At 53.0% G+C, this 22,577-nt stretch overlaps 1 protein-coding gene across 8 annotated transcripts in view; it reads left to right on the top strand.

Annotated features, from left to right (window-relative positions):
- Positions 1-22,577, top strand: part of Iqce (IQ motif containing E) — a 43,225-nt gene that overhangs the window by 13,935 nt on the left and 6,713 nt on the right. For all 8 annotated transcript variants that reach the window (XM_060368013.1, XM_060368011.1, XM_060368010.1 and 5 more), the window contains 15 exons: positions 1,401-1,514; positions 1,601-1,651; positions 4,090-4,160; positions 5,572-5,644; positions 5,850-5,899; positions 8,330-8,493; positions 9,440-9,495; positions 10,714-10,946; positions 13,180-13,284; positions 14,063-14,228; positions 17,316-17,504; positions 18,699-18,722; positions 20,932-21,051; positions 21,371-21,498; positions 22,207-22,307. In XM_060368013.1, the coding sequence (XP_060223996.1) occupies positions 1,401-1,514; positions 1,601-1,651; positions 4,090-4,160; positions 5,572-5,644; positions 5,850-5,899; positions 8,330-8,493; positions 9,440-9,495; positions 10,714-10,946; positions 13,180-13,284; positions 14,063-14,228; positions 17,316-17,504; positions 18,699-18,722; positions 20,932-21,051; positions 21,371-21,498; positions 22,207-22,307 (1,645 nt within the window). The remainder of the gene's footprint in view (positions 1-1,400; positions 1,515-1,600; positions 1,652-4,089; positions 4,161-5,571; positions 5,645-5,849; positions 5,900-8,329; positions 8,494-9,439; positions 9,496-10,713; positions 10,947-13,179; positions 13,285-14,062; positions 14,229-17,315; positions 17,505-18,698; positions 18,723-20,931; positions 21,052-21,370; positions 21,499-22,206; positions 22,308-22,577) is intronic.

Genomic DNA, 22,577 nt, shown 5'->3' with positions numbered 1-22,577 from the left:
GTCCGGGTGCACGGGCATTTCCTGCACAACCCCACACTGCTGGGGTTAGCCTCCGCACCCTGCCAGATCTCCACACACAGGGATTGCTTTGTTTTGTTTTGTTGGTACAAGGATTTCCTTTGGAGCCTTGGATGCCAGTGATTTTCTTTTCCTAAAGATTTATTTATTTTATGTATTGTTGTTGGTGATAAAAATGTGGGTGTTGGGCCATGTAATATTTATTTTTTTGCCCTAATAATAGCCTTCTATTATTTGCAGTATTATTTAGACTGCTATCACAATTAATAAGACACAGACACCTGTTAAATTTTATAATTGCCTTATTTACCTTGGGCCAAGCAGACATTTCTACCTACTCTGTCTTAATAACTTCACCATCATCTCTTAGCCCCCATAAAATGCCATCCTCCTTAACCATCCTTACCTGGGCTGCTCTCCGTCTATAGTCCTATGAATACTTGCTTAGTTTGGTGTTTTGTTTTGTTGTTGTTTTTTCCATCCACGCTATCCTTGCAGTCCTTTCTCCCGGTCCTCTAATCCTTATGGCGTCCTTCCTCCTCTCTTCCCATCTGTCTGTTTCCCTTGATTCTCCTCTTCTCGAAAGCCCAGGAACCTTAGCCATGCCTGCCCCACTCTGCCCTGCACAGGTACAGGCCATTTAATCAGCCAGTCAGGTAGGTTTACACAAGGATAGATGTATCCAGGCAGTAACCAGATCTTGAGGGCAGTTGTTGCATCGGAATACAAGCATTAACTCCAACAATGTATATTAGTGTTGTGCAATGTACATCTGTAGGCCAGAAGAGGACATCAGATCCCACAGAAGGTTGTGAGCTGCCATATCGGTGCTGGGAATTGAACCCAGAACCTCTGGGAGAGCAGCCAGTGCTCTTAACCACCAAGCCATCTCTCCAGCCCCCATGACACTCAGGGCTTTAAAAACTCTTTTAAAGTCAAGTGTGGCTGTAATCCTACCAGTTAGGAGACTGAGGCAGGAGGATTGCTGAAAGACCTAGGCTGGCCTGAGTTGCAGAGTAAGACTCTAAAGAAAAGGGGGTGAGGAGAAGAGAACCCCCACCCAACTCAGGGACTCACTTGTACATGCAGATCTTGTGTGAATGTATGGTCTCCTTTTCTTTGTTTTCATTTGGCTAGTTGGGTGGATGGTTGGGTTTCTTTGTTTTATGTTGTTTTTATATTTATTTATTTTATGTGTGCATAAAGGCCAGAGACTAACTTGGGAAGATGGTTCTCTCCTTTCAGTGTGTGTGTGTGTGTGTGTGTGTGTGTGTGTGTGTGTGTGTGTGTCCTGGGGACTGAACTCCGATCATCAGGCTTGGTGTCAAGCCCCTTCACCTGCTCAGCCATCTTGCCAGCCCCACCCTCCTTTTCCTTTCTAGTCCTTACATATGCAGAAAAGTGACGTGGATCTGATGAGAACAAAACTTCGGCGCCTGGAAGAGGAGAATAGCAGAAAGGATCGGCAGATAGAGCAGCTTTTGGATCCAGGGCGAGTAAGTCCCGGGGCCCGCAGCAGCTTCCCGCTGAGGGAAGGGGGGGGACCCACCCTGGGCCTCATGTTTCCACCTGCCTCCCACAGGGCTCAGACTTCGTGCGGACCCTGGCAGAGAAAAGGCCTGATACTGGTTGGGTGAGTAGAGGCTCCTGCTGAAGGAGACCCTTCCGCTGGATCATAGAACTGTGGGAAGGGGCATGGGCTTAGAACTCTCTAGAATTGTTCATAGAGCCATAGGGATCACAGGATGGTGTTTCAGGGGCCCTCAGGGTTGGCATAGGCTAAGAAAAGGTAGATCACTGTCAGGCAGTCTCAGTGAGGCCTGAGGGTGAGAGTTTGTGGAACCATTAGCTTCAGTTTACAGAACAGTGCCAGGAGGAAACACAGGTTTAATAATTAAAACTAAATAAACAGAAGAAGCCACCTAGAGTTCAAGACCAGCCTCTGCTACACAGAGTCACAGGCTAGCATGGGTTATGTGAGACCCTGTCTCAAAATACAAACAAACAAACCCCACCCAAACACCACAGTCCCAGTGTACGCTGGGGATTACATCCAAACACAGTTTCTGCTTTAAAACGGGTGGGGTGGGAGTGTGAGTCAAGGAAGTTCAAGGAACAAGGTAACAAGGGGTTAATGGGTTTGGTGGCATGAAGAATTTTATAGTAAAGCCTTAAAACTAGAAGAGGAGCCAGTGGTGCACGCACTCGGGGAGGCAGAGGCAGGTGGATCTCTGTGAGTTCAAGTTCAGCCTCATCGCCTCGTCTATAAAAGGAGCCCAAGACAGCCAAGGCTCCACGGGTCTTGGGGCTGGGGGAGGAAAGAATGAAAGAGGAACTGAGGGAATGCCACAGACGGGGAGACTTCTGCTATATCTGTCAGGAATATGCAAAATATCTGGTGATCCCTAAAGACTTTCCAGATATAAAGTCTGTGAGACAGGACCGCCAGCCTGGCGTCGAGACACTTACCACCATGCCTACTGACCGGAGTTTCATCCTCAGAACCCTGTGGTGGAAGGAGAATTCAGCCTAAAAGTGTCCTCTGACCTCCACAAAAAGGCATGGCACCAACTCCCCACCCAAGCCCTAGCATTAATAAATGCAATAAAAATATTTTAAAGATCTGAAAAATAGCAGGTGTATAACACATGATACAGAAATGTACATTTACCACAAGTGACTGAAGGTGTCCTGTGTCTGGGACACATTCAACACCAAACGAATATCTTTGAATGATAAGCATATGGGCACAAGAATTTAGGAAACAGGTCTTGCTGGGTTCCTCTGGTTGGCCTGGGACTTGGTCCCAAGCAATCCCCAGCCTCACCCGCTCAAGTGCTGGGACCACAGGCACATGATGCTGCTGGCTAAGGAAAATGCCTTGTGTTTTGGTTTGGTTTGTTATTTTTGAGACAGGTTTCTCTGTGTAGCCCTGGCTGTTCTGGAACTCGCTCTGTAGACCAGGTGGGCCCGGAACTCATGGACATCCACTTGTCTCTGCCTCCTGAGTGCTGGAATTAAAGGCACGCACCATCATTGCCAGGATAAGAAAATGTCTTTTAGAAAACAACAGATCCCAAACTTGTGCACATGTATGTGACCTCATCTCATCTTTTGCAAGAGGGATTTGTGTGTGTGCATGTGTGCATGCCAGCGAGCCAGGGATGCCTGAATGCTGGTGTCTCCACCTCCCCAGTGTTGAGGTGACAGTGAGATGTTTGGCTTCTTGTGTGGGGCAGGGATCCAAATCTAGGTTCTCAGGCTTTGTGACCACTCGAACTCCTGGGCCCCCTCCCCAGTCCCCAGTCCTCAGCTTTGAAAGCGAGGTGGTGAGGCTTACCCAGTCTGGCCCCTCCCTGCCGCCTCCTGGCTCAGGGGAGGCAGGGATGGTGGTTGTAGGAGACTTGGCCTCGCATCTCAGCAGCACTGCATGCTGGGAGGAAAGGGAACTATTTTAAGTTACTCCGAGGAAAGCCATATGCCATGAAGCAACAAGATTAGCAAGGGTGGTTCAAATCAAATTTGGCAAGGCCTAGCTAAAACACAGGAGTACTCAAAGTAGCGGGGTAAGGCTGGTAAGCCCTGATCTGTGCAGCAGCGCCTGCTCTATCGTACTGCTCTTGATAGACCCGCTCACCCAGGGACGATTAGAGAGCTGCCCGGGTCGGCAGTTTGTAAAGCCAACCTCAAACATGCTTTTGTCAATAGAAAAATATCTTCATGCTTGTCCGTCTTTTTGGAGGGGGTACTCCCATACCACGGTATACGTGCAGACGTCAGAGACCAGTTTACAGGAGCCAGTTCTCCCCATGTGTTCCAGGGAGCTCTGCCCTCTGGCCTTGCTCGCCCAGTCATGTACTCCACACTACTCAGAGAGCAAGTTGGAGCCCCTAGGCATCACTGGGGGTGTGCTAAGAAAGAAAGGAGAGGGTGTTTGTGCAAGAATCCTAGTAGAAAAAAAGCTCAGAGTCTGTAGGGTTGTCTAGGAGGGGATACCCAGATGTCCTGGGGACCAGGCAAGCTGAGCCCTCAGTGGGACGCTGTTCTGAGGTGGTGGCCCTCTGCTGGCAGGTTATCACCGGGCTCAAGCAAAGGATCTTCAGGCTGGAGCAACAGTGCAAGGAAAAGGACAACACTATCAAGTATGACCTGAAGGGCCAGGGGGTGGGATGCTCCAGTATCTGTGGGGCACTGTGCTGGGCCAGCGAACACTGACTTCGTTTCCATCTACTCTTCCCATGTTGAATTTGTTTGCCTTCTTGCCACATCTCTGTTCCAGCCTAAAACTATGAGAAATGTTAGCTTCTCTCTCCCCTGTATGTCATGGTGGGAGCCATGAACTCTACCAGTAAGCAGGCACTCTACCACTGAGCCACACCCTAGCCCCTCACTGGGGGATTCTAGGCAGGAGCTCTACCACTGAGCCACACCCTAGCCCCTCACTGGGGGATTCTAGGCAGGCACTCTACCACTGAGCCACACCCCAGCCCCTCACTGGGGGATTCTAGGCAGGCACTCTACCACTGAGCCACACTTCAGTCCTGTTTTCACTTTTAATTTTGAGACAGGATCTCCTTGAATTGACCAGGCAGAACAGACCTTGATCTTTCAAACCCCCTGTCTTAGGTCCTGAGGAGCCTATATGGTAGGATGGCACCTATAGGCTCAGCTTTCTCTTTAATTTGAATTTCCGCCAAATTTTATTTGGAAACAGCATTTCTCATTAATTTTTTACTTTCACCCTCATCCCCATCAGTTTGAAGATCACCTCCAATCTCCAATGTGAACGTTCTGGGTCTGGATTCCAAGACCTCTCAGTAGGCACTGTACATACATGCACACACACACACACACACACACACACACGTTTCTTGCTGCTGCTTCTGGTCTCACTAGGGTAAGGGGTAATCTTAGAGATGGTTAAGTCAATTTCAGAACGCAAGCAACCTGTCTGTACCCTCATCCTGACTCCTGCAACATTCGCGCCCCTCATTTGTTTCTTGATGGAATGTGGCAGCATTGAGTCTGGCTGCACACTGACCTCCTGTTTTGTGCCATGAGCTCTGCTCTCTCTGTGCCTTCTTTCGAAGCCTGTGACACATTGAGGGCAAGGTGACAGTGCTATTGATGGCGGGGAGCAAAGGGTTTGCTTTTATTTCTCTCTGCATCCTGCTGCGCAGCCCAGGCTGAGCTTGAATTAGCACTGCTTCTGCGCCAGCCTCCCGAGTGCTGGGGTGGCATGCGTGTCAACACACCTGCCTCCCCGGTTCCGCTGTGAAGCCGCTCTGCTCTGAAGGTGGTGCAGGATCCTCCGATGGCGCTCTCCTAGGGCTTCAGGGCAGCCTTCTCCAGAGAAAAGCCGTCAGTGGTCTGTGGCCTCACCTGGAGGGGCCGCTAGTGCCACCCAGGACACTCTCGTGTGATCGTTCCAGAAGCCAATTGTTCCAGTGTTCAGGGCCAATGCCAGGCTGTTCTTTCCTTGTGCGGTGCCCTCTCTGACTTTGTGCCCCCGCCACCCGTCTCAACCTGTTAACTCTGAACTTGGGTTTCTAGCAAACTGCAAACCGACATGAGGACCACCAACCTGGAGGAGATGCGCGTCGCCATGGAGACGTACTACGAAGAGGTGTGTACCCCTGACTACTACCCGTGGGTGGGTAGGAGCCTGGTGCCAGTGATCCGAAACCTGCAGCTGTGCCTGCATTCGCTCAGTGTGTGGTGCGGCCACAGCGTAGTGGTCTCTCCTTGCACAAAGCCAGAACTGACTGTCGAGGCAGGAAGGCTGTCCTCTTCTGTTGTGTGTCTGACACCTTGTCTTTGGGTCCTCACAGATCCATCGTCTGCAGACCCTCCTGGCGAGCTCTGAAGCCACAGGAAAGAAGTAAGCGCACTGGGCCTGTCTCCTGCGTCTGAGGCCACTGAAAGCCGATGGTCCTTACCTGCCACTGTCTCGCTCTCTCTTTTCTTGGCAGCTGTGCAGTGCTTCCTCGGGGTGTGTGGTGGGGGTTCTATTCGTGTGTACGTCTTCATGTGTCTATGAGCCTGTGTGCACGTGCGGAGCCCAGCAGTGAACATGGCATGGCGTCTTCCTGTATCGATAGCTCTCCACCCAATTTTCTGGAGGACTCTCTCCCTGAGCCTGGAGCCCCTGGTGTCCGGTCTGTGTCCCCAGCCCTGGCATTACAGGCATGCGCTGTCAGGGCCTGGCTTCTTACCGGGGTACCCCAGCCCTCACGGTTGTATAGTGAGCACTTCTCCACCGAGCCCTTCACACACGCGCCTTAAGGGATCGCTGGTGCCATCTCCATTGGCCTTGTTACAGCCTCGTTCATTCTGACTGCCTGCTGGCACCACACACGCCCATGCTCTGCGAGAGCGGGCCCGTGGCAGCGTCCAGCTTAGGACTGGAGAGCGCTGGCTTTCAGAGCAGCTGCACTTTCCGTGTTTGAGACACGTTGTTTGTTTGTTTGCTTTTTCTTTTTTTCGATGCTTAAAGTTTTCCCAAGTTAAGGTGTTTTTACTGCGTAGATTGCACCTACCTCTCCCAAACAGTTCAGTGCCAAAATGCCAATAATCCTAGCACCCACATCAATCGGCTTACCACACATGTAATGAGCTCTGGTAGGATCTGATGCCTCTGGCCCTACAGGGGCCTGCATATAGTTATAGTCAACTAGGTATAGTTTATATATATGTGTGTGTGTATGTGTGTGTGTGTGTGTGTGTGTGTGTGTTTATAAAAGAAATACGTATGTACATAATAAACACACATATAAGTATATGTATGTATGTTTGGTAGACATGCATATACCTGTCCAGCCCATGGCCGCACCTGGTGTAGCTGCCCCTTTTCTCCTTCTCCCGCAGTCACTCCAGACAACTGCTGGAAATCATTCTCTTAAAGAGCCAGATAGGGCTGAAGAGGAAGCTCCGTGGTAAACACTAGTCTGCCGTGCAAAACAAAGCCAGGCACGGTTGCACTCGCACCTGTGATCCCAGCTCTGGGCGTGGGCGTCCAGGGGACCAGGGGCCTGCACAGTAGAGAGATCCTGGAGACTTGTCAGCTGCCAGATTGGCTCCAGGTTCAGGGAGAGACCCTGACTCCAGGGAGTGGTGGAGAGCGATAGAACAGGACAGCTGAGACCCTCCTCTGGCCCTGGCACTCCTGCACACATGTACACGCACTGTGCACGGCTGTGCACACGAAGACCAGAGAAGTGGGATCAGCTCTGTTATTTGCAGAAAGTAAATATCCTGTGATGTTCCAGGGATATGGAATTAGTAAATACTGAACCACTGCTCCTGGGCCAGTGGGTTCAGGCTTGGGTTCCTGTATTCACTGGTCACATTCTCATCAAATGAGACTGGTTTTGTGTATGTTTCTCTTTAAAGACATGTAATATATAATATTGATTCAGTATAGCATGCAGCGATTCACTAGCATTGAACCGGAGGCCAACAGAGCTGCGCCACAGCCTTGGGCACACTAGGGGGCGCTTGGCACCGTGCTGTAGAACCACTTTTATTTTAGTGCCTTATTTTATGTATCTAAATAAATACGTGGCGGTCCTGGGAAAGGAACCTAGGGCCTCCTACATGCTAGGTAAGAATTCTGCCAACAGAGCTACACCCCCAACCCATTCCAGGGCCACTTTATACACTGGCACAAAAAAAAAAAAAAAAAAAAAAATAGACATGGACCTGGTAACACAGCCACATCTCTCCCACATGCAGGAAGTTGGGGAGGAGGACCCTGAGTTCCAGGACAACCTGGGGTACATATGGAGACCCAGTCTCAAAAGTGGGGCGCGCTGGGGATGTTGACAGTTGGTAGAGCTCTTGCCTGGCATTCAGGAATTGGGTAGTGCCCCAGCACAGCCTACACTGGCCATGGTAGTGCATACCTGTGATCCCAGCACTCGGAAGGTAGAGGCAGAAGGATCAGAAGTTCAAGGGCATTCTCCACTGCGTACTTCAAGGCTAGCCTTAGGTGTGTGAAACCCTTTGTCAGAAGAATAAAGGAGTGAACCGATGGTGTCACTGGAGTTGGCACTTCACTCTCTGGGGTTAGAGTTAGTGTCCTGTCTGAGTGTTCATACCTGTGTGTGTAAGCCACTCTGACCTCAGAACCTGGTAAGAAGCCATGCTCCTGTTCGAGACATTGCTGTCAGTCTAGAAGCCTGACCCTCATCTTTTTCCCTTATCACTCCTCCCCCCTAACCCCCATCCTGTCTCTCTCTTACCCCCGTGACCCTCAGCCTGTCTCTAGCTTATGCCTGTGACCCTCAATTGTACTCTCACTTACCCCCAGGCCCATTCTTGATAAGAAGCTGGGTGTGAAGAGGCAGAAGAAGATGAGCAGCGCTCTGCTGAACTTGACTCGGAGCGTGCAGGAACTGACAGAGGAGAACCAGAGCCTGAAGGAGGACCTGGACCGCATGCTGAGCAATTCCCCTACTGTCTCCAAAATAAAGGGTATTTGTCCCCCAGCCCCTCACACAGGGAGACACGAGGAGATAGGTCATGGCTTGTTCTATGGTGAACGATGGGAAAGAGACGCCATTCTAAGATGGAGACGTAGGTCCCAGACCTCATAGCAGACACATCCCCGTGTGTGTGCGGAAGGGGTTGTCAGTCCGATCAGTGCTCCACACTGGTCCCGGGGAAGTCCAAGAGCCTGGAAGCATGGCCAGGAGGGCTGGATGCTCTGGGCCTCTTGCTTGTAGTCTTGCAGATGGAACCCGGGTCTAATGTGGACCAGGGGCCACTCCACTTCTGATGGACCTCAGGCCCTAGCACCCAGAGCTGTCTGTGCTGCCGAGGGGACACATGACATTTCCAGGAGGAGGGGGGTTGAGATCCGAGGCGGGTGCCAGCCCTGCTGGAAAACTGGCTATGCTGGGCCCTGGCAGAGACAGAATCAAGTAAAGGTGCCCGGCAAGGTGGGTCCTGGAGAAGAGCAGCTGAGTCTTAAGCCTGGGCCCATTTACAGAGCTGGCTAGTCAGGGCCAGCTAGTGCCCAGAGAGACAGTGTGAAAGCCAGGCCTTGAGTGTCTCAGGTCAGAGTTTGGAGTCCAGCAAAGTAAAAACCATCAGGCAGAGCCTGTAGCTCAGTTGGGAGACTGCTTGCCTAGCATGCATGGAGCGCTGAGTTTGGGCCCCATCACGACATAAGCCAGGCACGATAGCGCCTGTGTCTCTCGGGATGCAGGAGATGGAGACAGAGAGACCAGAAGTTCAAGGTCCTGCTTAGTTCGAAGCCATCCTGGCCGTCATGAGATAAACCCTCAGGTGGCAAGCGCCTGCCCCACTGGGGCCTGTGGCTTGCCTGTCAGCTTGGGGAGGCTGAGTCCATGCCTGACAAGGGTGGTCCTACTACAGGGCCTGTGGGCTCTGTCTCATAAACCCTGTCGCCCCTTAGGTTATGTAGATTGGAGCAAGCCCCGGCTGCTGAGACGCATTGCAGAGCTAGAAAAGGTGAGTGCGGACAGGTCTACTCTGTGATCACGCGGGGTCTACCCAGGCAGGGTCAGTGCGGGATACAGCGTTGGGGCGTGTGTAAGTCACTCAACACGTACGTAAGGGGGCTCAGCAGACCTTACCAAGTGCACACAGGGAGAGACTATACTCCTCGCAGGTCTGAGCAAGACGTGAGACTGTCATTCACAGACCTCGTTCTGGGTGGCTTGTAGCCACAGGTGGGCGTGTGAGAGCATGAGGCACCCATGCACTGGTGCAGGCACACATCTGCCACACTCTCACCTAATACTCAGATTCTTAGCAGTCTCTTCATCTACACGGCTGACCAGCAAACCTGGGAGGCTGGCCAGCAGTTCCTCACCCCCACACCAACTCCACAGAGGCGGCTGATTCTGGGGAACCTGTCTGTCCCGTCGGGTCTTGAGATAGTGTGCTAAAGATGTAACTTAGTGACACTGCGCCTCCCTGGGCCTAGGTCAGGGGAAGGGCTGTGGCTCAGTGATGGAGCACCTGCCCAGAATCCACACTGAGAGGCCAGGGCTGTGGCTCCCTGACTGCCTAGAGTGCCCCACGAGGGGTGAGGTGTGGCTAAGTCTAGAGTCCTCCAGTGAGGGCTTGGGGGCGTGGCTCAGCACTGGCGCACCTGCTGCTGTGAAGGGTGGGGATGTGACTCAGTACAGGGCTTGCCTAGCGTGGGTTGCATCCCCAGGAGTGAAAAAAATGACTTAGGAACCAGAGTCCCTGGTTGTTTGGCAAAGCTGTGCAAAGCCCAAGGGAGAATGTTTTAAATGCACTCACATACCAACAGCATGGAAAGCGAAAGAAGTTTCTGTGTTTCAGAAATACTTGATAGGTAAATTGTGCTGAGACATACAGGAAACCCAGGTACATCTGGAGACCCAGAGGGAAGGCCTAGGGAGATGGGCGTCAGCTTTCAGAAGGTTAAGCACAATGTCCCTTGTTTCAATGTCTGCATCCTCCTTGCCTTCCCACCATCTCCTGTTGTGGGATAGTGTCCGTAGCTCTGGCCTACGTCTTGCCTCTGGGCCCAGCCAGCACTCTCCCACTTTGGGTTTGGCTGCTGAGAAGGGTGCCTTTCAGTGTAGCGGCCCTGCTGACCCACCCCCACGGTGGAGCTTTTCCCATATACTGGAGATCAGCTGGCCCTGGGTCACAGACCGAGGAAATGTTAACCAACACCTTCATCGCCTGCAGAAAGTGGGCTCTGCAGAAAGCCCGAAGACGGCAGCTACCCCAGAGCTGGTCAAGTCGAATCCCGTGGTCCACTCCTCATCAAACAACATGGTACAAAAGCAGCCGAAAGAGGACCAGCCCAAGGAGGAGCAGCCCAAAGGGGATCAGTCGGAGGATCAGGAGCAACTCCGAAAAACCGTGACAAGCCTGAAGGGGGAGCGGAGGACGCTGCAAGCGCAGCTGCTGGAGAGAGAGTAAGTGTCTGCTAGGGACAAGGTCCTCAGCCTCTACATCCGAACCCCGTGGCCCTAAAATGCCTATGTCACAGGTACAGTGGCACCTGCCTGGAACCTCAGCACTTGAAGGGTTGCAGGCAGGAAGATCACAAGTTCAAAGCCAGCCTCTGCCTCTTCCTTGCTTTTAAATTGCTGTGATAAAGGTGTGACCAAGGCCACCAGCCTCGGCGACCCTGAAGCCTGTTGGAGGCCTCAGGCCCACCTACCTGGAAGCTGATGTGGGAGGTGCAGGGTCGGGCTAGTTAGGGTTGCCGTGTTTGAAGCCCTGCTCAGCTGGAGAGGTTAGGAGTGGAGGCCCTGAGGCCCCGCCCACTGGGAAGCAGGGTGGAGAAGCAGGGACTCGCCTGGTCTGGCAGGCACCCGTAATCCCAGCACTTGGGAGGCTGAGGCAGGAGAGTCTGTAGCTTGAGGTAAGCCTGGCTACATAGTGAAACTCAAAAACCCAAAGGGTGTGGGGCTGTAATTCAGTGGCAAGTATTTGCCTAGCATGTGGACTGTCTAATTCAGAGGTACGGCACTTACCTAGTGTGGGGGCTGTAATTCAGCAGTGCGGGAGCTGCCGAACATGGGGTCACCTTAAATTCAAGCCCTAGAACCATGGGGTTGGGGAAAAGCAAAACATTTAAAAGTTCAAAGCTGCCAGACATGCAACTTGTGACTGTGTAGGGAGCAGGGCCCCTCGTTCCTTCCTGGCCTACTTCCATATACGTCAATGAAAACTGATGGTAGGTTCCTTGTAAAAGTAGCAGTTCATGGAGAGATTTGAAAATCATGATGGTGGGCCTGAGAGCTGGATCAGCAGAGAAGGGCACCTGCCACCAAGTCTGATGGCCCGAGTTAGGTCCTGGGAGCCATGTGGAGGAGGAGAGAACCAGCTCCCACAAGTTCTCTGACCACCATGAGCACGTGTGTGTGCATTCGCACAGTGTCTAGAGAAAGAATTTAAATTGCATTGATTGTTGTAAAGTAACTTGTCAATTTTCTGTCAAACTGTCATTGATGTAAAACAGACAGAAAACCTGCAGCCCTCACCTCAGAGGGTTTAACAGTTTGTTCTTTAGCCATTGTGAATGCCCATGGTTTCCCAAATTCCACTGTGGTAACAGTCTCATGAAGCTCTTAAATGACAGAACAGAGTCCCAAGTGAAGGCGGTTTCAAACACGGTGGTGGAAACTGCAGGTAGGAGGTTACAGCAGAGTGGGAAGTTCGCTACAGCCGCAGATGCTGTCTGGGGACTTTCTTAGTCTTTGGGTTGGAGGAAGCCAGAGGTCTGCCTAAAAGTCACGTGGAGGCTAGGTCAGACACAGAGGTAGGTGTCAATGGCTGTTCAGGACTAACAGGAGTTCAAGATAATTTGGCTTTGAACCTGGAACATTCCAACTCTGCATACTCTCAGACCTTCTAGTTGGCCAACCACGGGGACTAGAGCGATGGTGCAGCAGTTAAGAACACTTGCTCTTCGAGAGAACCTGGGTTTGATTCCCAGCACCCACTTGGCAGCTCACCGCCATCCATAACTCAGGGCATCTGGCACCTTCTCCCGACCTTGTACATGGTGCCGTCTTATGTGAGGAGAAACACACACACAAAATAAAACAAATCAGGTTTTCGCCATGTTTTAACATGGGTGTGGGGCTGCAGTTCCCATGAGGACACGGGATAACTACCACCACAGAGCCTTTGTGTGACAGCTGCCCTCCTGCACACCCAAGGGGGAACTCACTTAATGTGGAGATTAGCAGGGCCTGGAGAGGCGGGGTCACGGGCAGTAAGTGTCAGGGCTGAGTGCATGGCATGGTGCCACCCATAGCTGGGTGCAGCCCCCGCCCAGGGCTCCATGTGAGCAGTGTCCCAGGCCAGACCAGAGCAAAGCAGGTCCTTCCTGGGCTCAGACACTGCGCTGAGGAAGGTGCTCTGTCACTTAAGTGTCCTTGAGGCCTCCATTTCAGGGTAGGATCATATCTGCTTTGGTTTCTGTTGACCCTATCCCGTGACAGTCCCTACACAAGGAGCCTACAGCACAGTCCTCCCCCTCAGGGATGCCCGGGCACTGTTATAACCAAGGGCCTGTCTAGATCTGCTACCGAAGGAAGGAAGCAGGGTTGTGTGGTCCACAAAGCATCTTTCAGCTGGTGTTAGCTTAGCCTTGGGTCTCGTGACCATGGCAATGTCTCTGCTTATGTCTTTCAGCCTAGAGATGAAGCAGCTGCTACAGGCCAAGGTCCACTTGGAGAAGGAGCTGGAGATGATCAGGGAAGGCGAGAAGGAGAGGCAGGAGCGAGAGCAGGCTTTGAGGTAAGTACGCGGACTGTGAAGTAGCATTTTCATCTTTTGATTTGGTCTGATTTTGTTTGGCCAAGGATCTCCCTGTGTCGTGCAGACCGGTTTCAATTTGCAGTTTTTGGCTTCAGCCTTTCAGTTGTCAGAACCACATTTGCTAGGATCACAAGTGTGCCCCACACGAGGACGTCTTGGGTTTGTTTGTGACAGGGTTTCATGTAGGCCTGTACATGAGTAGAGGGCATCAGGTTTCATTATTGATGGCTGTGAGCCACCATGTAGTTGTTGGGAATTGAACTCAGGACCTTTGGAAGAAACAGCCAATGCTCTAACCTCTGAGCCATCTCTCCAGCCCGTGACAGGGTTTCATTTATCAGACTCTGGCTCTGAACTTGTTATGTAGCCAAGAATGACCTTGAATGTCTTACCCTTCCTGCCTCGACCACCCAAGTGCTAGGCTTACCAGTGTTTGCTTCCTCGCTGTTTTCTGACCTACTGGAAAGGGGCCCCAGAGCTTCCCATAGGCAAGCGCTCTACCACAGACCCACATCCCATCCCCCTTTTCCAACTCTGATAATATTTCAGGAATGGTGCAGGGCCTAGCTTCCTCAGCCCTGCCCTCAGAGGCTCTCAGAACACATGTGACAACTCAGAACGCCCCTGAAGTGGTGTTCCTGGTGGCCATCCCAGGACTGTAGCCTGTAGTCCCACAGTCTGTCCCTACACAGCCTAGCTTGTGCTGCTGTGTGACTGGGTGACGACTAAGGTGTCATCTTTTCTCTTTGCACTTCAGAGAGAAAGTTGAAGCCCTCGCCAACAAATGTCAAGAACTGGAAGAAGCTAAGAGACAAGAGAGAAATTCATTCTTAGCGATAGAGCTGGCAGAAGCTAAGAGACGAGACAGAGATTCTTCTGCACCAGTAGAAGAGAGATATTCTTCCGTGGCAGAGACTCATGAGGTACCCTGTGGCTGTGTTGTTCCCTTGACTTTAGGCATAACAGGGCTTGTCACCATTGTCTTCACATGTAGCCTCTCCATGATCCACCATCGGTCACCTGCCCTAATGATCTCTGTAACCTGGGTGGTGTGTGTAGAAGCTTTGGGCTGGCCTTTCATCTTAGACAGTTTGGATGTGGTAGATGCAGCTCCGAGGAGGCAAGAATACCAGAAAGGAAGGGTTCTAGAACATGCTGCCTGGGCAGGTGTCCTACTGCATCCTCAATGTTCCTCCCCCATATTTATTTTGTTGGTTTTGTTTGACTGGATAGAACCCAGGGCTTCATATGTACTAGGTAGGAGCTCTACCACTGAGCCACACCCCAGGCCCTCACTGGGAGATTCTAGGCAGGGGCTCTGCCACTGAGCCACACCCCAGCCCCTCACTGGGGGATTCTAGGCAGGGGCTCTGCCACTGAGCCACACCCCAGCCCCTCACTGGGAGATTCTAGGCAGGGGCTCTACCACTGAGCCACACCCGAGCCCCTCACTGGGGGATTCTAGGCAGGTGCTCTACCACTGAACCACACCCCAGCCCCTCACTGGGGTATTCTAGGCAGGGGCTCTACCACTGAGCCACACCCCAGGCCCTCACTGGGGCATTCTAGGCAGGGGCTCTACCACTGAACCACACCCCAGCCCCTCACTGGGAGATTCTAGGCAGGGGCTCTGCCACTGAGCCACACCCTAGCCCCTCACTGGGAGATTCTAGGCAGGTGCTCTACCACTGAGCCACACCCCAGCCCCTCACTGGGAGATTCTAGGCAGGTGCTTTACCACTGAACCACACCCCAGCCCCTCACTGGGGGATTCTAGGCAGGGGCTCTGCCACTGAGCCACACCCCAGCCCCTCACTGGGGCATTCTAGGCAGGGGCTCTACCACTGAGCCACACCCCAGGCCCTCACTGGGGGATGCTAGACAGATGCTCTACCACTGAGCCACACCCCAGCCCCTCACTGGGGGATTCTAGGCAGGGGCTCTACCACTGAGCCACACCCCAGCCCCTCACTGGGGGATTCTAGGCAGGTGATCTACCACTGAGCCACACCCCAGCCCCTCACTGGGGGATTCTAGGCAGGGGCTCTGCCACTGAGCCACACCCCAGCCCCTCACTGGGAGATTCTAGGCAGGTGCTTTACCACTGAACCACACCCCAGCCCCTCACTGGGGCATTCTAGGCAGGGGCTCTACCACTGAGCCACACCCCAGCCCCTCACTGGGGGATTCTAGGCAGGTGCTCTGCCACCAAACTATATTCCTGGCCTTCTTACTATGTTTTATTTTGAGACAAGGTCTTACCTAGTTGCCTAGGCTGGCCTTGAACTTAGGACACTCCTGCCTCAGCTTCTTGAATGCTGGGATTATAGATTTATGCCATCAGGCCTTTCTTCTTTGTTTTTGTTTTTCATAGAAATATTGGGACTTGCTGTCAGGCAAGGCTTGTGGTTGTAAAGGTCACCTGGGTTATTTTCTACCTCCAAAGGTCAGTGAGAGGCCCTCTGTTCCTTGTCCTCCAGGCTATTGCCATCTGCATATCCAGGAGCTAGAATGCACCCTCTTGCTAACCTGTCCCACGTGAGGCCTTCTTACACAAGCACAGGTGCAAACTAGTACTTTGGGAGCTAACCTCCTGTGTCCACTCTTTCCTAGGAGGGCCTCATGAGATGCATAGTAAATAAGCCCTGTGAGCCAGACATGGTGGCATAGGACTATGAGCCCAACACTTGGGAGGTAGAGGCAGGAGGATGGAGAGTTAAAGGCCAGCCTTGGGGGTCTGGGGCTCTAGGGAGATGACTTAGTAGGTAAAAGCATCCTTGCTGTACACACGTGAAGACACATTGGAGACGGCTAGAGGAGGAAAACCGGGGCTTGCTGCCTACCAGCCTAGATGCAGATTTAGTGAGGGATTATTTCACTTCCTTGAGAGACTAAAGCAGAGAGTGATAGAGCAGGACACCTAACATTCTCCCCCGGTCTCCACGAGCAAACAGGTACACAAACCTACACACACAACACATAGACTAACTGAATGAGTTTATGCAGGAAGCTGTCTGTCGCACACAGAGCCAGGGCCTTCAGCGTGAGCAGAACAGGACATGAAGAGCACATGGCTCAGCAGAAAGTCAGCTGGTTTGAACAGTTGTGACCTCTGATCCACAGGGATCCTAGTTGCTGGGTACCTGGCTCTAGGTGACTGAGAAGAAAAGATAGTCTTGGTGGGTGACAGGTACACAGAAGAGGTGGGCGGCCTGTGGCTGGGCCTCTGAGCTGCCTGCAAGGCCTCCCTCACAGGAGCACACAGGAGCACCTTTCTCGTCCTGGGGTCTGCCCTATCTGTCCAGGGCCAGGCAGGGCACACATGTCGAAACTCCTTAAAGTAGAGCAGATGAAGGGGTCGGGTTTGACGCTAACTGGCATGGTTGGGGCGGCAGCCACCTGCCAGATGTACACATCTCAGGTGGCTGGGAAGGCCGTGCGCAGCAGCAGGCTTCTCCACTGCTCCTGCTGTTAATGTGCACCGGCTGGCTGCCAGTGAGCCCCAGAGACCCGCCTGGCTCTGCCTCCTCAGCGCTGAGACTGCAAGCGCATGGCGCCACACCTGGCTTTGTACCTGGGTGCTAAGGGTCAGACTCATGCTGGTGTGGCTAGCACGTTACTGACAGAGCCAGCTCCCCAGCCCTGAACCTGCCCTCTGATCTGAGGAAAAATATCCCAGTAACTTTAATTTTATTGAGAAGAGCCCGGGTGGGTGGCAGATTTCAAGGGCACCTGGCGTTTCAGTGGTACAGTTTCCTGCCTTTTTGTACCAAAAAACCACACCGGAAGTATCTCCACTTCAGTTTCCCAAATCCCGCTTTTATCATACCACATTATCTTTAAGAACAGCCCCCCAAAAAGACCGCCGCCGCTCGGGCTCAGACTTGGTTTCATTAAGTCTGCTGTCTGATGCGTGAGGCCCGCCCTGCGGGGTAATATCCTGGTTAATATCCTGTCGGCTGCTGGCTGCCGACATCTCTGTAGAAGCCGGCGCCTCTCATTTCCTTCAGGCCGACCCAGAGCTCCACGCTCCCTCACCCTGCAGCGGGCCCTCCAGGCCAGTCTCCAACAATGAGCCCGACTTCCACGACAGCGCCAGCGACAGGGGTGGCTCCTGGCTCCCCACGCCGTCCCCCGAAGAGAGGAGAGAGGCTGCCGTCAGGACCCTGCAGGCCCGGTGGAAGGCCCACAGACACAAGGTGAGAGTTCTGGTCCGTGTCCGGCTGCAGAAAGCGTTTGGTGTTGGTATGCTCAGTTCCCTGCTGTGTTTAGCACACCCAACTCAGTGCTTTACCCCCAACACCACACTACCAGCGGGAATGGCTCCCAGAAGGGGGGGTCCTGCTGACATTGTCCCCATGGGAAACAGAGGGGTGCGCGCCTGTCTACGAAGTACCAAAGAGGACCAGTAGTTCAAGGTCAGCCTAAACCACTAAAACAAACTAGTGCCAGTCCAGTGGCCAGGCCTTGGCTCTCTGGGATGGCCACAGGACTGTGCTTCCGGATCCATATTTTATCAGTTTTCTTGGTGTAAGCAGCATTTGCTCAGCAGTGAACATGGGTCCAGGTGCCCCTGAGGAAACAGCAAGCCTTCTTTTTAGGTAGATACCAGTTTAGATGACCCCCGCCCCCAGCTGAACACAGGAGTCCCTCTCTCCTGCCCTTGACCCTTCATGGGCTCAGATTCTTTTATTTATTGAACATTTTAAAAAGTTAGTTGCAATCGTTGAATGTTCAAATTGCTCCAGAGAGGTCACAAGAGCCCCTCTGCCGTGGCTTTGGTGGCTGTTGTCTCACTGATTTCTGTCGAAAGAAGGTTCCCAGGCCACTCTGTGCCATACCTGGGCCTTGTCATTAGCATCTTAGAAGCCACCTGCCTACTGGTGCCGCTCTTCAGCCCTTGTTGGAGGAGTAGAAACTTCAGTAGTGCAGGTGAGGGGGAGAGTGGGGCGCACTCTCACAGCTCGTGGCAAACGTGAACAGATGTCACAGACCCACCACTGCAAGCCCGTGTACGCCGGCAGCTGCCTTTCTTCATGTGTCGCGTCTGCCAGCCAGCAGCAACTCTAAGGACGGAAAGGTTGATCTGGGCTCACGATGGGTGACTGCCGTGCCGTGGCACCAGGAGTGTGAGGCAGAGGGAGAGGCCTGCTCGTGTTCATGTCCGTCCTCCTGTCTGTGCAGGACCTCTGTCCATAGCATGCCAGTTAGCTCAATCCAAAAAGCCTCTCCCAGACACACCCAAAGGTATGCTTCCTTGGTGGACATACACCCGGTCCCATTGGCGTGAAGGTTAACCAGCATGTACGGATGAGGACACCTTGAGGACTGGGAACCGCCCTTGAGTTCTCACTCTGCTCACGTTAATTCATTTCTCGATTTCCTTATTTCAGAAAAGAAAAGCAGCTTTGGATGAGGTAAGCCAGGTCAATTTCTCCAATTTCAAAACACCTGCTTTTGGGACTGGAGAAGTGGCTCAGAGGTTGAGAGCACTGGTTGCTCTTCAAGAGGTCCTGAGTTCAATTCCCAGCAACCACAGCCATCTGTAAGAGGTCTGGTGCCCTCTTCTGACCTGCAGGCACACATGCAGCCAAACTACTGTATACGTAATAACTAAATAAATCTTTAAAAAAAAAAAGAAAAACACCTACTTTTACTGTGGTGTAAAGTAACCTAGCAGTATTGGGGGCCGTGGAGGTGACGTGTACGCCTTTTGTAGGGGTTCCTCTGCCCACGTGGTAGAGGTCAGAAGACGGTGGAGCCTGCTCTGTCACTTTTGGGGTCCTCCTCTGAGACAGGGCCCACCACGAACCCGAGGCTGGCTGCTGCTGTATCTACCCCTCGTGAGCTGCGGATTCAAATTTGGGTCTCTAGGTTTGCGAAGCAAGTGCTCTTAACCTTCTGAGCCATCTCTTCAGCCCAGCCAAGGGGCTGTATTTAAAGGCATTTCCTTAAGTCCTGGCTTTCAAGAAATGAATTCAAACTCAGACACACTAGTAACAGAACCATAAAATGACACCTGAATGTTACATTTTTAGGATTCACCACACACCCTTTCCTCCATTCCCGTTTTCAGTTCTGTGTTGAGCAATTTCTCGTGCTCAGCCACAGACGCCAGGACACACATACTGTAAAACACAGAGAATTTAAGTGTCTTGAGTACTACAGCTGCCATCTTGTAGCACGGGTATCCCCATGGGACATACTGGGAAGGACAGCAGGGTTATCCCCACAGGAGAGCAGGCAGGAAGGAGACACGGGTTCCTGTGACTGAGATTGGAATAAGACACTGGTATTTATTACTGGGGCCTCCTGCATGCTAGGAGCCATACCCCGGCCCCTCCTCACTGGGGAATTCTAGGCAGGGGCTCTACCACTGAGCCACATACCAGCCCCTCACTGGGGAATTGTAGGCAGGGGCTCTACCACTGAGCCACACCCCAGCCCCTCACTGGGGAATTGTAGGCAGGGGCTCTACCACTGAGCCACACCCCAGCCCCTCACTGGGGGATTCTAGGCAGGGGCTCTACCACTGAGCCACACCCCAGCCCCTCACTGGGGAATGATAGGCAGGGGCTCTACCACTGAGCCATTTTCTAAGCCCCTCAGCCACAACCCCTTATACACAATGATCAGTGAGCCAAAGTGAAGGGCAGTAACTGAGGCCAGAGACATCCAGCCCTAGCTGTAGGCCGACCTCTGGCCGTGGCTGTCTGTTGGAACACCTAACAGCTGGACAGTGTCCAGGCTGAGGGGTAGCCCCAGGTAAGTTAATCTAACTGGCATGCTGCAGAGCATTAATAAACATCTGGGCAGGAAGAAGACACGAGGAGGGCTTGACAGTACAGGCCTACTATCTCGGCTACCTAAGACTAAAGCTGGAAAAAGAAGAATTACAAACAAGTTCAGGACCTGCCTGGACAATGTAGCAAAACCATGTCTCAAAATAAAAATACAGGGAAGGCTGCAAGCATGGCTTAGCAGTAGAGCACCTGCCTAGAATCCCCCAGTGAGGGGCTGGGATGTGGCTCAGTAGTAGAGCATCTGTCTAGCATCCCCCAGTGAGGGACTGTGGCTCAGGTAGAGTGCTTATCCAGCATGCACAAGGCCCTAGGTTCAGACACCAACACTTAAAAACAGAAAAATATCTTGCTTGTAGCGTTTTTGACTGTGAAGGATGTATTTGAAAGGAAGTAGATAAAACAGATCAACCCCCTGTGGAAGATATACCAGCACGTGAAGTCTAGAGGGCAGACATGGGCACACATCTGCAATCCCGGCACTTGGGCCCAAGCAGGAGGTTTGAGGTCTTTGGAGCTGTAGCAAGACCCTGCCTCAAAAAGCCAGAACAATGTGTAAAGTATGAGCTAATGATAGCAGCTAGCGTAGCTGTGCTCAGCCGCTGCTCCGACTGTTTCGGGGTTGGTTTGCTGGGGCAGCCGGCGCGTGCCTTTCTGTCCCTGTGGGGCAGGCACGTGCAGCAGCGTGGGGTTCGGAGGAGGCGGAGGGGGGCACTGTGGCTTACCCCTGAGGTTACACAGCAGCAAGAGTTGTTCCCCCAGTCCCCTTTAATGCCCACCCAGTACCATTGTGCAGAAACTGAGTCCCTCCCTCCTTTTTGGCCAGGCAGCAACTGTGCTCCAGGCGGCCTTCAGGGGACACCTAGCTCGGTCGAAGCTGGTACGCAGCAAAGCTCCAGACTCTGGGTCTCCCAGCGTGCTGAGCGCCCCCAGCCTTCCCAACCAGGTAACCGTCTGCATAGCTAGCTAGCTGCTCAGCCCCTCTTACTCTTCCTCAACAGAAGACTCTCCAGCCCTCCACCGCCCACTTGCCTTCCTGGCTGGGCAGCTGAGCCTATTGCTCCACCCGTGCAGTGATGGGGACAGCCCGGCGGTGGCCCCTTTGACTGTCCTGGGCTGAAGTCCCACGCTGGCACACCTCAGTGACTGCGGTGGTTGATGCGCCGTTGGGGTGCAGCTGGGAAGCCCCTCCCCTCTGGCCCAGCTTGCTGCATTTGGAGACCTCCGGGTGGCCGCAGACAGCACTCTTCTCCTGTTGTCCTTAGCTGCAGAGCTCTCCCACACCCCATACCCCAAGCCCTGGCTCCCTGGCAGAAGACAGTCCAGTACAACAGGAGGCCATCACTGCCATCCAGTCCATCCTCCGGGGATACCTGGCCCAGGCCAGGTTCATGTGAGTGGGGTCATATGCACTTCTGTGCTATGGTATGTCGGGGGCGGGGGGACACCCATTTTGGAGCCAAGCAGGCCTCCAGTTGAACTCATAACAGTGTGTTGTTATGGCACCTGCTGGGTGAGTCATGGCCTGGCAGTTCACCATAGCAACTGCTAGGCCTTTTGGGACATACTTGTGTCACTGCAGGTATTGTGTGGCCCTAAGACCTTTCTAGAATGGGTCTCCATGATGGTGGGAAAGCAAGGTGTGTGGATGCCCTGTGAAACAGGCTGTTAAGTAAGTGGGCACTGAGGGCTTAAAGAAAAACGCAGCTTGGCACAGCGGTGCGCGCCTGGAATCCCAGCACTCAGGAAGCTGAGGAAGCAGGATCATGAGTGAGATCAGCCTGGGCTACAAACAAAGTTCTGATCTAGCCTGAGCTATATGGGGGTGAGTTCCAGACTAGTCTGGGCTACAGAGGGAGTTTGCAGCCAGCCTAAAAGACACACAATTAAGACAGAGCACCCTGAGCTCCGAGGGACCTTGCGGCCCTGAACCAAGGGCACAGACTCTCAGGGCCAGCAGTGGCAGAGCCCTAGGCACATCTGCACGGCATTTCACGTGCAGGAGTGGTTGCTGCCCCGTGGGTCAGAGTGCTGTGGCAGGCAGGCCAGGGCGGGCTGAGTTCTCCAGCCCCTGGCTCAGCCAGAGCTTTCTGTCTTCCAGTGCCAACTGCTGCAGAGGACTAGCCGCCGCGTCTCAGAGGGAAGCTGTGGCAGCCATGTGCTGGGAACCCACCTCCCCACCCTCCCTCGCAGCTTCTCCTGGTAATTTCATTCAGCTGGGTTCTGCCACAAGGGGGAAGGTGGCCCTCCAAGGGCTAAGCCAAAAGAAAGCTGAGTAAGACAATGGACCTGTCCCCAGTGTCAGCGAAGTTCGTACCCTAAGCTCTAAGACCCGAGACTCAGACTCCTCCACCGCAGCTGGAGCTTGAGCCAGTACACTGTATCAGCGATGGCAGTGGCATCCATGGCTCCCCGAAAGCTGTGTAGCCGAAGACTTCCTGCTTTTGTCTTTCCAGGGCCCTTGAGTCAGGG

This window comes from Meriones unguiculatus, chromosome 15, assembly GCF_030254825.1.
Source record: "Meriones unguiculatus strain TT.TT164.6M chromosome 15, Bangor_MerUng_6.1, whole genome shotgun sequence".
NCBI classification, from domain to species: domain Eukaryota; kingdom Metazoa; phylum Chordata; class Mammalia; order Rodentia; family Muridae; genus Meriones; species Meriones unguiculatus.
This window is presented reverse-complemented; position numbering and strand designations above follow the sequence as displayed.